This window comes from Parasteatoda tepidariorum, chromosome 10 (assembly GCF_982258835.1).
Source record: "Parasteatoda tepidariorum strain Cologne lab strain chromosome 10, Ptep-v5.0, whole genome shotgun sequence".
Classification (NCBI taxonomy): domain Eukaryota; kingdom Metazoa; phylum Arthropoda; class Arachnida; order Araneae; family Theridiidae; genus Parasteatoda; species Parasteatoda tepidariorum.
Window position 1 is genome coordinate 51,367,026 of NC_141764.1, and position 13,709 is coordinate 51,380,734.

At 32.4% G+C, this 13,709-nt stretch overlaps 2 protein-coding genes across 2 annotated transcripts in view; one reads left to right on the forward strand and one right to left on the reverse strand.

Moving 5' to 3' along the window:
• LOC107447365 (glutamate receptor ionotropic, kainate glr-3) overlaps positions 1 to 5,068 on the reverse strand; it is a 44,605-nt gene extending 39,537 nt beyond the window's left edge. Inside the window, exons 1-2 of the mRNA XM_016062252.4 lie at positions 4,842 to 5,068; positions 1,379 to 1,482 (exon numbers count right to left, since the gene is read on the reverse strand). Of these exons, the coding sequence (XP_015917738.1) occupies positions 1,379 to 1,454 (76 nt within the window). The 5' untranslated portion in view covers positions 1,455 to 1,482; positions 4,842 to 5,068. The remainder of the gene's footprint in view (positions 1 to 1,378; positions 1,483 to 4,841) is intronic.
• Positions 5,069 to 8,563: 3,495 nt separating this feature from the next.
• LOC139426130 (uncharacterized) lies at positions 8,564 to 9,346 on the forward strand. Its single transcript, XM_071183881.2, has one exon. The coding sequence runs from the start codon at positions 8,564 to 8,566 to the stop codon at positions 9,344 to 9,346; it is 783 nt and encodes a 260-aa protein (XP_071039982.2).
• Positions 9,347 to 13,709: the final 4,363 nt, after the last annotated feature.

Sequence of the window (13,709 nt, forward strand, 5' to 3'; positions counted from 1 at the left end):
ACTTATTAATGGTTAAACAAATGTTTTGTTGTTTTAAAGTAAATCATATACTAGTTATAAATTAAGGGGAGGTTATCATTAAATAATTTAATATTTAAAGATCAACTTCATTCACTTTAAGTTATACTTAATATATAAACATGTTAGGTAAGCGAAATTATTAAATTACTGTTGTGAACTCACCAAATTTGTTATGACAATAAACATTTATTTTTATGTGTTGTTTTAATAAAGATATATTTCAATAAAGATATTTCTTAATAAAAATATATTTTAATTACTAAAATATTTTTTAATCAAGTTAAATAAGTTTATACTCACAAATAGATCTTTTACGACTCGTATAAAACAAGTAAGAAGCACTAGTTTCTTAATAGTGCATAACAAGTAAGTAATTTCATCTTTTGATGGAAAAAAAAAACATGTTGCTGTGTTATTTCTAATGCCACTTGCCACACTAGCAGGCCTGCTTGGTGAAACCGAGCAAATTTAAGGCAGAGGATGCGTTTTTCGTTTTTCAGTGGCGCCATCTATGGTCAAGAATTTGTCTTCGGCTACACACATCACAGCCCGTTTTATACAGCGGACCCATTCATACATCCATTCATTCACAGATCGTAATTTTGACCTGAATCAGAGAACGATCGATCTCCAATCCAGTAGCCCAAAGGTATTGATTTGTTATGGGAACATGGAGGACTTTGCAACTCGACAGATTTAACGCGCATCAGTCGCCATTTACTACAGGGGGAGTCTTCGGCCGGTGGGGTTCGAATCCACGAACTCCCGGACATGGACCCAGTGCCCTACCGACCAGGCTATCCCAGCAAAAAAAAAAAAAAAAAAAAAAAAAAAAAAAAAAAAAACATGTTTTATGGCAGGAAAGAGAATTATTATTGCGAAGCAATCACAGGGGTTGGTGAATGACTGTAAGCAGAGGTCTTATAGCGTAGCAGAGTGCTTTGCCCTCTACGCTGTAAGAAATTTTGGTATACACTTTCCACCATTTTTGGTGTCGAGGTAAACTAAAAATTTTTACTGATCATGTAGTTGTACTTTTTACTTTATTTTTCACCGTTATAGTTTTATTTATTTATTTATTCATTTTTAGTTCGTTTGCTGGCAATACATATTTTCATGCGCATTAGAATCATTTTAACAAAAGCATTTCATTTAAAAAGAAACAAATTCTTATTAATATATTTACACATATTTTTTCAAATATTGTTATTTTGTCAATTATTCATAATCTTTTGAACTATAACTACAGTTCTGTACTCAAAAATGTATTTAGTTTATCTCAACGCCAAAAATGGTAGTAGCTATGCGCCAACACTTTTTACAGAGTAGGGAAATATAATAAAATTGATATGCTTACTGAATATAATCTTTCTTGAGTGAGCTCCTGTTATTTGTAAGAAAATCGCCATAATTGCCCATATTCCGGAATTCATGAGTTGCACTTATCATCCCGCAACATACCTAAGTGCATAAATAATATAACTTATTAGTTTTATTTAATTTAAAATATAGAAATTGGATGCCTGCAAGTGACGTCATCGTAGATAAATTGCGTCATTTGTCGATTCAGAAGCCAATCAGGTTACTCACACGTGACGTCGCTCACAGGTATCCAATGAAATCTGATTTAAATTACATGGTTAGGCATAATCACTTCACTTCCTCTCGAGTTACAAGAACTCAATTATCTATGTAATATTTTTTTAAAAGAATTCACTATCATTTTCGTATTGAGGGTTAAAAACAAACATTTGAAGATCTTCGTGTGAAATGAGATGTTTAATTAAACTTAGATGCATCAGCTTTAGAAAAATCCACTATAAAAAAATTTAGAGTATCTTAACACCAAAAAATGATGATAACTACGTTACACCAAAATGGTGTAAAACCAAATACAGTTCCTGTCGTGATGAAACACCAAAAATGTTCTCTACAATACTGGGTGTAAAGTAGCTGCCTCCATTTTTAGCGTCTAGTAGCACAAATATTTATAAATGCAGCGATACATATAAGAGTCAATTAAGTTATTTATGTGATACAATATAAAGTAAGAATCATATAATTTAGAACTCTAATTCTTGAAATAAAATAAGTTTGTGAATCAAACATACGCGAAATATATAGAGAAAATTAAGAGGATTTCGAACTAAGCTTAACAGAACCAAAGCAGATAGAAATTATTCATTATAAAACTATTCAATACAGTTTACAGACTTAAAAACTAAAATATAAATATCTTTAGTGTTCAATTAAAAACATAAATATATATTTTAACAGAGAACTTTCACTTCAGAAAATGCACAGCAGCATTAAAAACAACAAAGCTCTCGTCAAATTGTATTCAAATATAAATAATCTATTGCATATTAGATCTAAAGTACCTCAACAGCGGTGCTTTTGAAATCGTAATTATTTAATGCATCGTGTGAAAGCACGTGAGTTTGTAGTAAAATTTTCATATTATACGAGGTTTAGGTTTATTTGCACCTTTTAAATTGTGTATGAAATCTCGATTTAGGATTAACTTGAAAAAAAAGTGATCCTTCACTTTTTTTTGAAACAATTTTTTGGATTGTTCAACATCAAATTAAAGAGATAGTTCACTACAGTTTTTACTGTATGGAAATAACCAGTTTTTGTCGACAAATCATCCCCTATAAAAAAAAAACCTATTTAAAAAAGGGGCTATAAGATTATTACTTCTTCTATGCTTAAAAGTGACAATAGCATATTTTTAATTACAAACCTAAATTTTCAGTATATCATTTAAGGTGATTTTCCACTCATCTCTTAAATATAAAATTATTTTTTAAAAAAATTCCAAGTTTAACTTGATTGGATTAAAATTTGCTACAAAAATTTTACTTGCATTTGACAAATTTTTTTCAGCCTTAATTTTTAATTTTTTTCAACCTATCCTTAATTATTCCAATGAAGGGAAATCAAGGAGACTGCCCAACTATTTTACACAATTTCATGCCCACCTATTTTATACATTTCATACCCATCTACTTTACTATTTTACACGATCATGCCTTTTATAAAACGTATAACTTTTCCATTTTTTTTTTCTTTTGTTACAAAAACAGCAGTAGTTAACCTTTGTGTACAGACGGGAGTTTTAAGTCTAATATTAATTCCAGATAGCGTTGAAATGGAACAGAATATCTTATCAGAAAGTGTCTGCCTTGTAATTGACTTTCCATTTATCATTACTAGTTGACAACACACTATTATTTGAAGTTGAGCACCACCTATTGAATTATTTAGTTGTTAATATATCGTAGAGGACAACATTTTCTTATTCCTCAATCTCATTCTGCGATTCTCAGCTTTCTATCTCAATCAATTTCGCAAGTAAGTCTTTCATATTTCTTTATTAATTCATAATTATTTTCAACAAGTTATAAAACAAAGCATTGAATGTTTAACTTTAATTAAAATTTAATAATGTAATCTAAGTCCCAAATTAAGAAATTTTTAAAGAATTAAAAAATAATATGGAGCATTAAAAAAATATTTTAAAAGTATAAAATAAACATTACTTAATACTTCAAAAAAATTCGCTCAGTTTAGATATTTTTTTAATAATTTGGAAAATAAAAGTGTAAGAGTAAAATCAGCATTCAAATTGTTTTCCTTTTTTTTAATCAAAAACTCATGGTTTATCCAATTTAACACAGTCTAATGGAAGTTTCAAGTCTATAAAATAGTTATGGAACAATAATAATATTAAAATATTGTTTTGAATAAAATAAAGATCGTAACACACTTAAATCCAACCTATCGTTGATGAGCTTTTAATTTTAGATACAGCTCAAGGAAACGAGCTCAACTTGAAACATGTGTTTAGGAAAATAAATAATTTTAACTTCGTAACTACGAAAATAACGTAGCTCGAAATGCGAGTTTAAGGAAATTTTTCAAACCACGGTTATCGAGCTGCTGCGGCTTAGGTAATAGAACCACGCTTCCCAATGGGGTGACTCGGGTTCAAATCATAGCGATGGTTGGTGTATAATGGATACTCGAATGTGAAGAATGGATACTCAAATTTCACGTAACTTTCTTCGTTTTTCACGAAACCGTTTCCTGGTATACGCTCCGAACAAACATTTCGTCAAAGTGGCGAAATAACTATAGTCACTTCTTCGAGTAAAAGTATTTCGTCAGAACTGAAGAAATATTTCGCCATTATTGTTTCGATCGTCTAACCTTTATTCTTGTTTCGTCATTATAGTTAACAATGTCCCACAATGCATTTCGATGAGGTTCCGAGTTGATTCTTGTCATATATTTGAGAGTTCGCATTTCATTATAAATCACGTGATTTCGTGACGAAATGATTCTCAAAATTAACGAAATACAGATGAAGGATTGTTGAATCATCAAAAGTGATAGTTTTATTTTTGAGAGAGTATGAATTCTTGCTCCCGTATTGCACCAGAAACAGCACTGACATAAAAAATCCCCAATGGTAGATATATCATGGGCTAGAATCTCCTTGGCGTTGGACAAATCATGGGAGGTTTTCCTCTCCATGTCATTCAAATGCTGGTTATTTCCATCAAAATGCCCTCCACGATCAACAGTTCCCTTGTCTTCTAAGATGAAGATTAAATTACAGGGCTAAGAAGTCAAGCATTGATAGTCGTAAACTCAAATTACTAATTAATTTATCGAGAAATAGGAACTTTTTGTGGGCTATACAACATCCGTTTTAGATCTCATTTCTTTCACTTTAACAAGCAAACTCTTAACTTATGTGTTAACTGATCTCTTCAATTTTGAATATTAATAAATTCTTGAACATTACTTACTATTGTAGATCAAATAAAAATACTTGCTCCGTAAAATTTGATCGCAAAGTTTCCTTCAATTTTCAATGCGTATTCTCATATCATGAACTAAAATTTTTCAACATGACTCATTTACTATACAAAAGACATTGCGGCTTTCATGATGTATGCAAGACTTTGCAAAACTATCAATTCGAGTTGCATCCAATTTAATAACAAACATCGATCGTTTGAATTCCGTGACCAACTTGCCAACCAATGAGAAACTAGTAAGAATTTTAAATACTACTTCTTTTAATACTTCTTACAGAAACACGTCTTCTCTTTATCAATAATTGTGAGGTAGAATGATTGAAAAAAGACGAACAAGTCAAAAATTGGAGTTTACTATGTCATAAAACGCTATCGATCAATAATGAATTCGTTGACACTAGAGGTAACAAATAAATTTCTAAGTCAGCAGGTGATGAATTACATGACATTGTCATTTAAGTATATTTGTATATTCCAAAAATGGATATTTTGTAATATAACCGATTCATTATTTCCAGCCAATTGATAAACCCGTCAAAATTATGAATGACATACAACATCTGTTTTGTTCCCATCTAGTTATTATTACTTGCTCTGCAAAATGAATAAATTAATAACTAGAAAGTTGATTAGTATGTTTGTTTTTAGAAGAGAGTTTTTAGTAGAATAAATACAATCCTTTAATGGTATCATATCACGTAAGCAATTATTTTTTTATAACAAAATATACATATTGTAGGTACTTTCGCATAAATCCGATTCATTGATTTTTGTTTTATAGGCACTGCTAAATAATGTTTAAATATTTTTTATCAACCATTTAACAATTTTTCTGAAATTGACAATTTATGTTAATAACTCGCAAGCGCTACATTCTTTTAAGTGTTCACTGCAGGAATTCTAACTTTCAGAAAAATAAAATTATGAAAGTGTATAGAACCACTGTAACCAAAGGGTTTTCCACCGAAACCTAGGGTTCCGTACTAAATCATGCTTAAATATTTTTCATTAACCATTTAACAATCTTTTTGAAATTGTCAATCTATATTAATAACTCGCTAGCGCTGCGATTCTTTTGAGTGTTCAATGCGTGAATTCTAACTCTCATAAACATAAAATTATGAAAGTGTATAGAACAGCGATAGCCAAAGGGTGTTCCGCGAAAACCTTGGATTCCGTGGAACATTGCTAAATTATGCTTAATTATTTGTCATCAACTATTTAGCAATGTTTTTGAAATTGTCAATCTATTTTAATAACTCGCAAGTGCCGTCATTGCTCTGGGTGTTCAATGCGGGAATTCTAACTCTCAGAAACAGAACATTATGAAAGTGTATAGAACATCAGTAGCTTAAGGGTGTTCCGCGGAAACCTAGGCTACAGTGGGACATTGTTAAATTATATCCAAATATATTTCAACAACCATTTAACAATGTTTTTGAAATTGTCAATCTATATTAATAACTCGCAAGCGCTGCCATTGTTTTGGGTGCTCACTGTGGGAATTCAAACACTCGGAAGCATAAAATTATGAAAGTGTACAGAACAACGGTAGCCAAATGGTGTTCCGCGGAAACCTAGGGTTCTGTGAAAGAGTTGAATGGGTTTCGAGTGTTTGGACATTTGTTTTAACCCGTAACTTTTAATTATTAATAGATCCATTCAATATTTCATTATTTATTTCATATTTAGGTTGCCTTTATGAAATTATAAAAAGTAAAAGGCCATCGAATAAGAAATGGATAAATTTTTTTAACAAAGACAATTTTTTTAATAACAATATACTAAATAAGTTATGAAAATATCACGTATTTATAAAATTTTAATCGTTATTTCCCATCGCGCTTTTCAAAAGAAAAGAAAATTGCCAAATTTGTTAATAAACAAATATCCTTCAGTAATAGCCATTTTCAACGTTTGCAGCAGCTCTTTTTAGTTTCTATTTCAAAGAAAAACATATTTCTGCTTGTTTTATTAATTTTTTTTTCAGCTACAAGCTTACATTGCACCAAAAACAAATTTATAACTAGACTAGATGCAGCTCCTAGACTTCAAATCTAACTGTAGGGCATAAAAACTGACTTAAGATTATTTATGATAAAACGATGAAAAAATCCCGTCCTCTCTTTGATACAGAATTTTTATTAAACACATTTTTCATGCTTTTTTTCTCATTTTTTTGTATTAATTTAGTTCAAATTAAGTGAAAAATATTATATTTAGTTTTTTAATAATATAATTTATTGTTATGAAATACAGCATGAAACACCGATGTTTTTTCTGCGTTAAAGGTAAAATCTTCTGAACACGGCTCACTTCTAAACAATAATTTATCAAATTTGCACTTTTTTGCAGTTTTTTAGATCTCAGAGGAACACTTGCTCATAATTGAAATTTCTTATAAGATCAATTATTGATAAATGTTTGAATATGAATAAAAAGAAAAGTTATTTTCAAACTTTTTTCTTTAATTTTTTTACAGATATAATTCCGACAATCTGACAGATTTTTTCTGTAACTATAAAACTATTTTTTATAATTAGAAAATAGGAAAATGTATATTTGCTTGCAATAGGTGCGCCAGAAAAAAATATACTAAAGAGTCACCGGTGTCTGTGCCAAAGGGTTACGTTCTTAATATAAAGGTTTTGATTGGTAAAAACGCTGGCGACTCTTTTTACTTACTTTATCTATGAAGTTAGAATCTGCCGATAGAAGATAAATCACTTAGGGTTCCATTGCCAAAAAAAAAAAAAATGGTAACCGCTGGTAAAGAAAAATATACAGGGATTACGATAAAATAAAAAAATAATATCCGTTAATTAGATTAAAAATTTATAATCGTTGAACATGTAGTAAAATATTTTATGTTGGGTGCTTCATAGCCCAGAAAAATGCAGCTACAGGTCTGAAGAGATATTTTTTGGTAAGCGAGTTTGATATAAAATTAAATTCAAAATTACATAAAACAAGGATACGAATGCTAATGCGTTACGGGTAAAAATTTAATAAAATGCATAAAAAGGAATAAATTTTGTTTTTCGTAAAAATATTTGTCTCATATCAAGATACAATGTATGATGACTACAAGACAATGATGGGGTTAGACTGCTAAACGAGAAGGAGACAGAGTCTCAAGGAATTTTAATTTACAAATACAGGTAAACAAATTTGTACCAGAAAACTACGTGACCAAACAAAATTCTTGGCGTGGTCAATACAGCTTTAAATGTAAAAACTTTTCTTTTTTTCTTCTTCTTTTTGTCAGAACTGTTGCTGGACTAAAGTATCATCGCATGAACTTGTTAGCATTGCAGCGCCATCTAGATCAAGGCCTGCAACAAAAACTTTAACTGCAATCTTCGTAGGAGATATAAACTTTCACTTCCACTTCTACTCTCTCTGTGATCAGGGAATACAAAAAAAACACATGTACGATCAACTATGTTTTTAAGCATGTACCAATAATCTGAATATATTTATGTAGTAATTTACATGTTGCATTTACTTATTATTATTGTTTATAAGATGCCGCATACCAAAACACTTCAGTGGTGACCCATGGATATTTGGATACTCAACATATCTTCCAAACGCAAGTAAGTGGAGTTAATCTTTCTGTCTGATTTTCTGTCATACGGGCTTGAAATTTTTCAATATCATTATTTAATTAGATAGTTTTAATATTCCATTCGTTTTTATTTAACGTAATGTCTACGGAAAATAGTCCTTTGCCGGTAGAAATGCCGGAAGTGCATGCGGTAGGAATTAAGTTACCCGCCTTTTGGGAAAAAGCTCCAGAATTATGGTTCGTAAACGTTGAAGCACAATTTTCCGTTTCACGAATAGTTTGTGACCGCACAAAATATTTTCACATCATTTCAACCTTAAATTCGGAAACACTATCATATGTTAGTGATATTGTATTAAATCCACCAGCAGAGGATAAGTATAGCGCCCTCAAAACTCGCCTAATTTCGGAATTTTCTGATTCGGAGCAGAAAAGGATCAAAGCTTTACTTTCAGAGCTCGTATTGGGAGATGACAAACCATCACGCTTACTGCGTAAAATGCGCAATCTCGCAGACAAAAAATTATCGGACGAATTTTTAAAAACACTATGGATTCAGCGTCTCCCTGAATCAGCTCAAGCAATCATTAGTATTTCTGAGGGTAACCTAGATAAGCTGAGTTTAATGGCTGACAAGATTTTAGATATTTCCCCCAATACATCTAAAGAGGTACACGCAGTCAAAAATGACGTATCCGAAATTGCAGAATTGAAAGGACAAATAGCCGCACTTACTGAACAAGTTAGCCGACTTACGGCAGCTAACGAACGTCAACCGCGCTGTCGCTCGCGCCATTTTTTGCAAGGTAGGTATCGTTCGCAAACTCCGCGCCGTGAGCAAACTGAGCTATGTTGGTATCATCAAAAATTTGGAAATAAAGCAAAGAAATGTAATCAACCATGTAAATTTTCGGAAAACTAATGAAGAAATCACATGTGGCGCAATGTGATTTCCGGAATCAGGGATCTAGTCGTCTTTTTATACATGATCCGAAAACTCGACGTCATTATTTAATAGACAGCGGAAGCGATGTTTGCGTACTGCCGTATTCGTCAAACCTAACATTTAATTCCTCACCCTCTATGGTTTTATATTCAGCTAATAATTCGCCTATCAAAACATATGGCACCAAAGTAATTTCTCTTGATTTAAATTTACGTCGCGATTTCAAATGGACGTTTATAATAGCTAATGTTAGCAAACCTATAATCGGCGCAGATTTTCTAAAACATTTTGGTTTATTGATAGATTTAAAAAATTCTTGCTTAAGAGATTCTATAACTAACTTAAAAAATCAAGGATCTATTATTCGTTATTCTGGAAAAAGCGTGACATTGATTTCTAAAGACATGGCATTTCATGAAATTTTAAATAAGTACAAAGAAATTTTACAACCACATCCAGGTTCAAATAAACCAAAACATAACACTGTTCATTAAATTATAACGAGAGGCCAACCTGTTTTCGCACGACCACGACGTCTTAATCCTAAACAATTAGTAATCGCAAAGAAGGAATTTCAAATAATGATGGAGCAGGGTATTTGTCGCCCCAGTAAATCTAATTGGTCGAATCCTTTGCACATGGTGCCAAAACCAAATGGAGATTTTCGACCAACGGGTGACTATAGGGCATTAAATCGTTTAACTCAGAAAGACAGATATCCATTACCGCATATACAAGACTTCTCTCAGAATTTACATAGTAAACAAATTTTTTCTAAAATTGACTTAACTCGTGCGTATAACCAAATTCCGGTTCACCCGGATGACGTCCCAAAAACCGCAATTACAACACCCTTTGGACTCTTCGAATTTTTATATATGCCTTTTGGACTTTCTTGCGCGGCACAAACTTTCCAAAGGTTTATGAACGAAGTCTTATATGGTTTTGATTTTGCTTTTGCTTATTTGGACGACATATTAATTTTTAGTACTTCGAAAAAAGAACATTGTGAGCATTTGGAAATGGTCTGTAAAAGGCTTTCGGAATATGGCATACGAGTAAATATTGCTAAGTGTGTGCTTGGATCGAAAGAACTATCATTCTTAGGATATTTGATTAACAGTGAGGGTATTAAACCGCTTCCCGAAAGAATCAAACCTATTTTAAATTTTAAGCTACCGAGCACGGTAAAAGAATTAAGACGATATTTAGGTCTTTTAAATTACTATCGTCGAAATATACCTCAAGCAGCTAGCACACAGGCCTTATTATGCAATTATCTAAAAGGCAGTAAAAAGTCTGATAAATCAGTTATTCAGTGGACAGAAGATTCCATAAAAGCTTTCGAGGATTCAAAGCAACAGATCGCTAACGCAACTTTACTCTTTCACCCTGATCCTAACGCACAATTAGCATTACATGTTGATGCGTCAGACTTCGCGATAGGCGCAGTCTTGCATCAAGTCACTAAAACTGGTTTACAGCCTTTAAGTTTTTTCTCTAGAAAACTAACGGAAACCGAAAAGAAATATTCAGCCTATGATCGCGAACTTTTGGCAGCATATAGTGCAATAAAGCATTTTCGTTATATGGTCGAAGCTCGAACCTTTACGTTATACACGGATCATAAGCCACTCGAATTTGCTTTTATGCAGAAAAACGAAAAATGCACTCCGAGGCAGCTGCGCCAATTAGATTACATTGGCCAATTTACCACAGATATACGCCATATTAAAGGGATAGAAAATATTCCAGCCGATATGCTGTCACGTATTGAAGCAATATCATGCCCATCGCCAATCGATTTTAAAAAAATAGCACAAGAGCAGAATTCCGATCCCGAACTTCAAACAATATTAACAGACCAGAATTCTTCACTAAAACTTAACAAATTAGTGTTGCCAGATAGTGAGGTGGAATTATATTGCGATATCGCTACAGGAAAAATCCGCCCATATATTCCTAAATCTCATCGTAAAATTGTTTTTAATGCATTACATAATTTAGCCCACCCGGGAACTAAAAGTACAGTAAAATTAGTTACCGATGGTTTTGTTTGGTCTAATATAAATTCTGACTGTTCTAAATGGTCACAAGCGTGTATACCGTGCCAGAGGTCTAAGATTTCCAAACATACAAGAAGTGAGGTTAAACGGATCCCTGTAGAAAATAAGCGTTTTTACCACATACATTTAGATTTAATCGGACCGCTACCCCCATCAGAAAGTTATACATATTGCCTAACAATAATAGATAGGTTCACTCGGTGGGTAGAACTTGAGCCATTAAAAAACATCGAAGCTGAAACGGTCGCATCAGCTATTTATAAGGTATGGATTTCCCGTTTCGGAGTTCCAGGAATCATTACTACTGATCAGGGCCGACAATTTGAGTCTAGGCTTTTTCGAGCACTTGCAATTTTTTTGGGATGTAAACATATACATACATGTGCCTTTCACCCCCAATCTAATGGGTTAATTGAAAATTTTCATCGCACATTAAAATCAGCCATAAAAGCCCATTTGACAGATCGTTGGACGGATAGATTGCCTACTATACTCCTTGGCTTAAGAGCAACATATAAACCAGAGTTACATGCTACCTCTAGTGAACTGGTGTATGGCCAATGTCTTAGGCTACCTGGTGAAATTTTTACTAAATCACCAAATGATGTCAACACACCAGAATTTATCAAAGCGCTCAAAGAGTACTTTGCTAGTATAAATCCATCTCCAACATCGAATCATGGTAGGAGACAATTATTCATTCCACAGAAGCTGAATACCTGTTCGCAAGTTTTCTTGAGATATGATGCTGTTAGAGCTCCGTTAAGACCACCTTATGATGGACCTTATCCAGTCTTATCCAGAACTGAGAAATTTTTCAAAATCTTGAAAAATGGCAAGGAACTGGTAGTAACAGTGGATAGACTAAAACCAGCATTTATCTTATCTGCAGAGGACGTGACAGGACCTCAGAGATCAACGGAACCAGAGCCGTTGCCACCAGCAATCAGCAACACACCTCCACCAGCAAACCAGCTAGTCCCGAACAGCAGGTCTCCACCAGTAGAACAACCAATCGTGGCCAGCAGGTCATCCAGATCTGGCTGACGAATCAAACTTCCAGTGAGATTTGCCTAACGCTGCTGCTTGGAAGGGGGTACTGCAGCGCCATCTAGATCAAGGCCTGCAACAAAAACTTTAACTGCAATCTTCGTATGAGATATAAACTTTCACTTCCACTTCTACTCTCTCTGTGATCAGGGAATACAAAAAAAACACATGTACGATCAACTATGTTTTTAAGCATGTACCAATAATCTGAATATATTTATGTAGTAATTTACATGTTGCATTTATTTATTATTATTGTTTATAAGATGCCGCATACCAAAACACTTCAGCATAAAGCTATTGTACACCATAATTTTAAAAAAAAATTTTATTTGAAAGAAAATCTAAATCAATATTTATAAACTGTGTACTTTAACAACCATCCTTAATTCCTGTTTTAATATTGTCAAAAACAAAAGAAAAAACAGTGCATATTTAAAAGTTTACAAGTGTATTCTGTTTTTACTTAAATTAATATTTTTCAACAACGAAAATAGAAAACTATATCAAAACCTAGAGTTAACCTAACCTAGAATAAACCTAACTTTAGTTAGAGTGTTACGATAATAGCTTCCGGAAAATCCGAAAAGCCATGTTTAAAAATGAATTGTGTATGCAGTCTAATCAGAAAATGAATCTAATTTACAAATACAGAAAAAAACAAAACCAAATTTGCTTAATTTTTAATTTCGATAACATTATAATTTAGATATTCAAACAAACAACTAAAGCAGGAAAAAGTAATAAAAAGCAATAAAATAAAGGATATGTGTGTTGGCAAGACAGCACTTCTTCAGGGGACACATTGCTTACCAACACACAGGAGCCTTTCTGTTGTCAGTGGAAAAACCAAACAATTTTCGAAAATTATCTTTTTAATAGTATTACGCACATATTTATTGAAATGGTGCGCTTAAGCGCACCTTTTTAACGCACGTAATTCAACAAGCGTTATCCAGCGTTCATTAAATATGTACGTAATTCAAAGGTGCGTAATTACGCACCATTGGCTGAAAAGGGGTTAATAAGTGGAGTCAAACATTTGTTATTTTTTCTTTTGTTTACATACATCTAATTTTATGATTGGACAAATATTTTTCCGATTATTATTCATTCATTCTTTACGTTGAATCAAATGAAACTATTCACTAGTCAATAGAAAGAATGATAAATGGTGTTTTAATGAATAAAAAGTATTACTTTTGACAGGAGTTATTTAAACT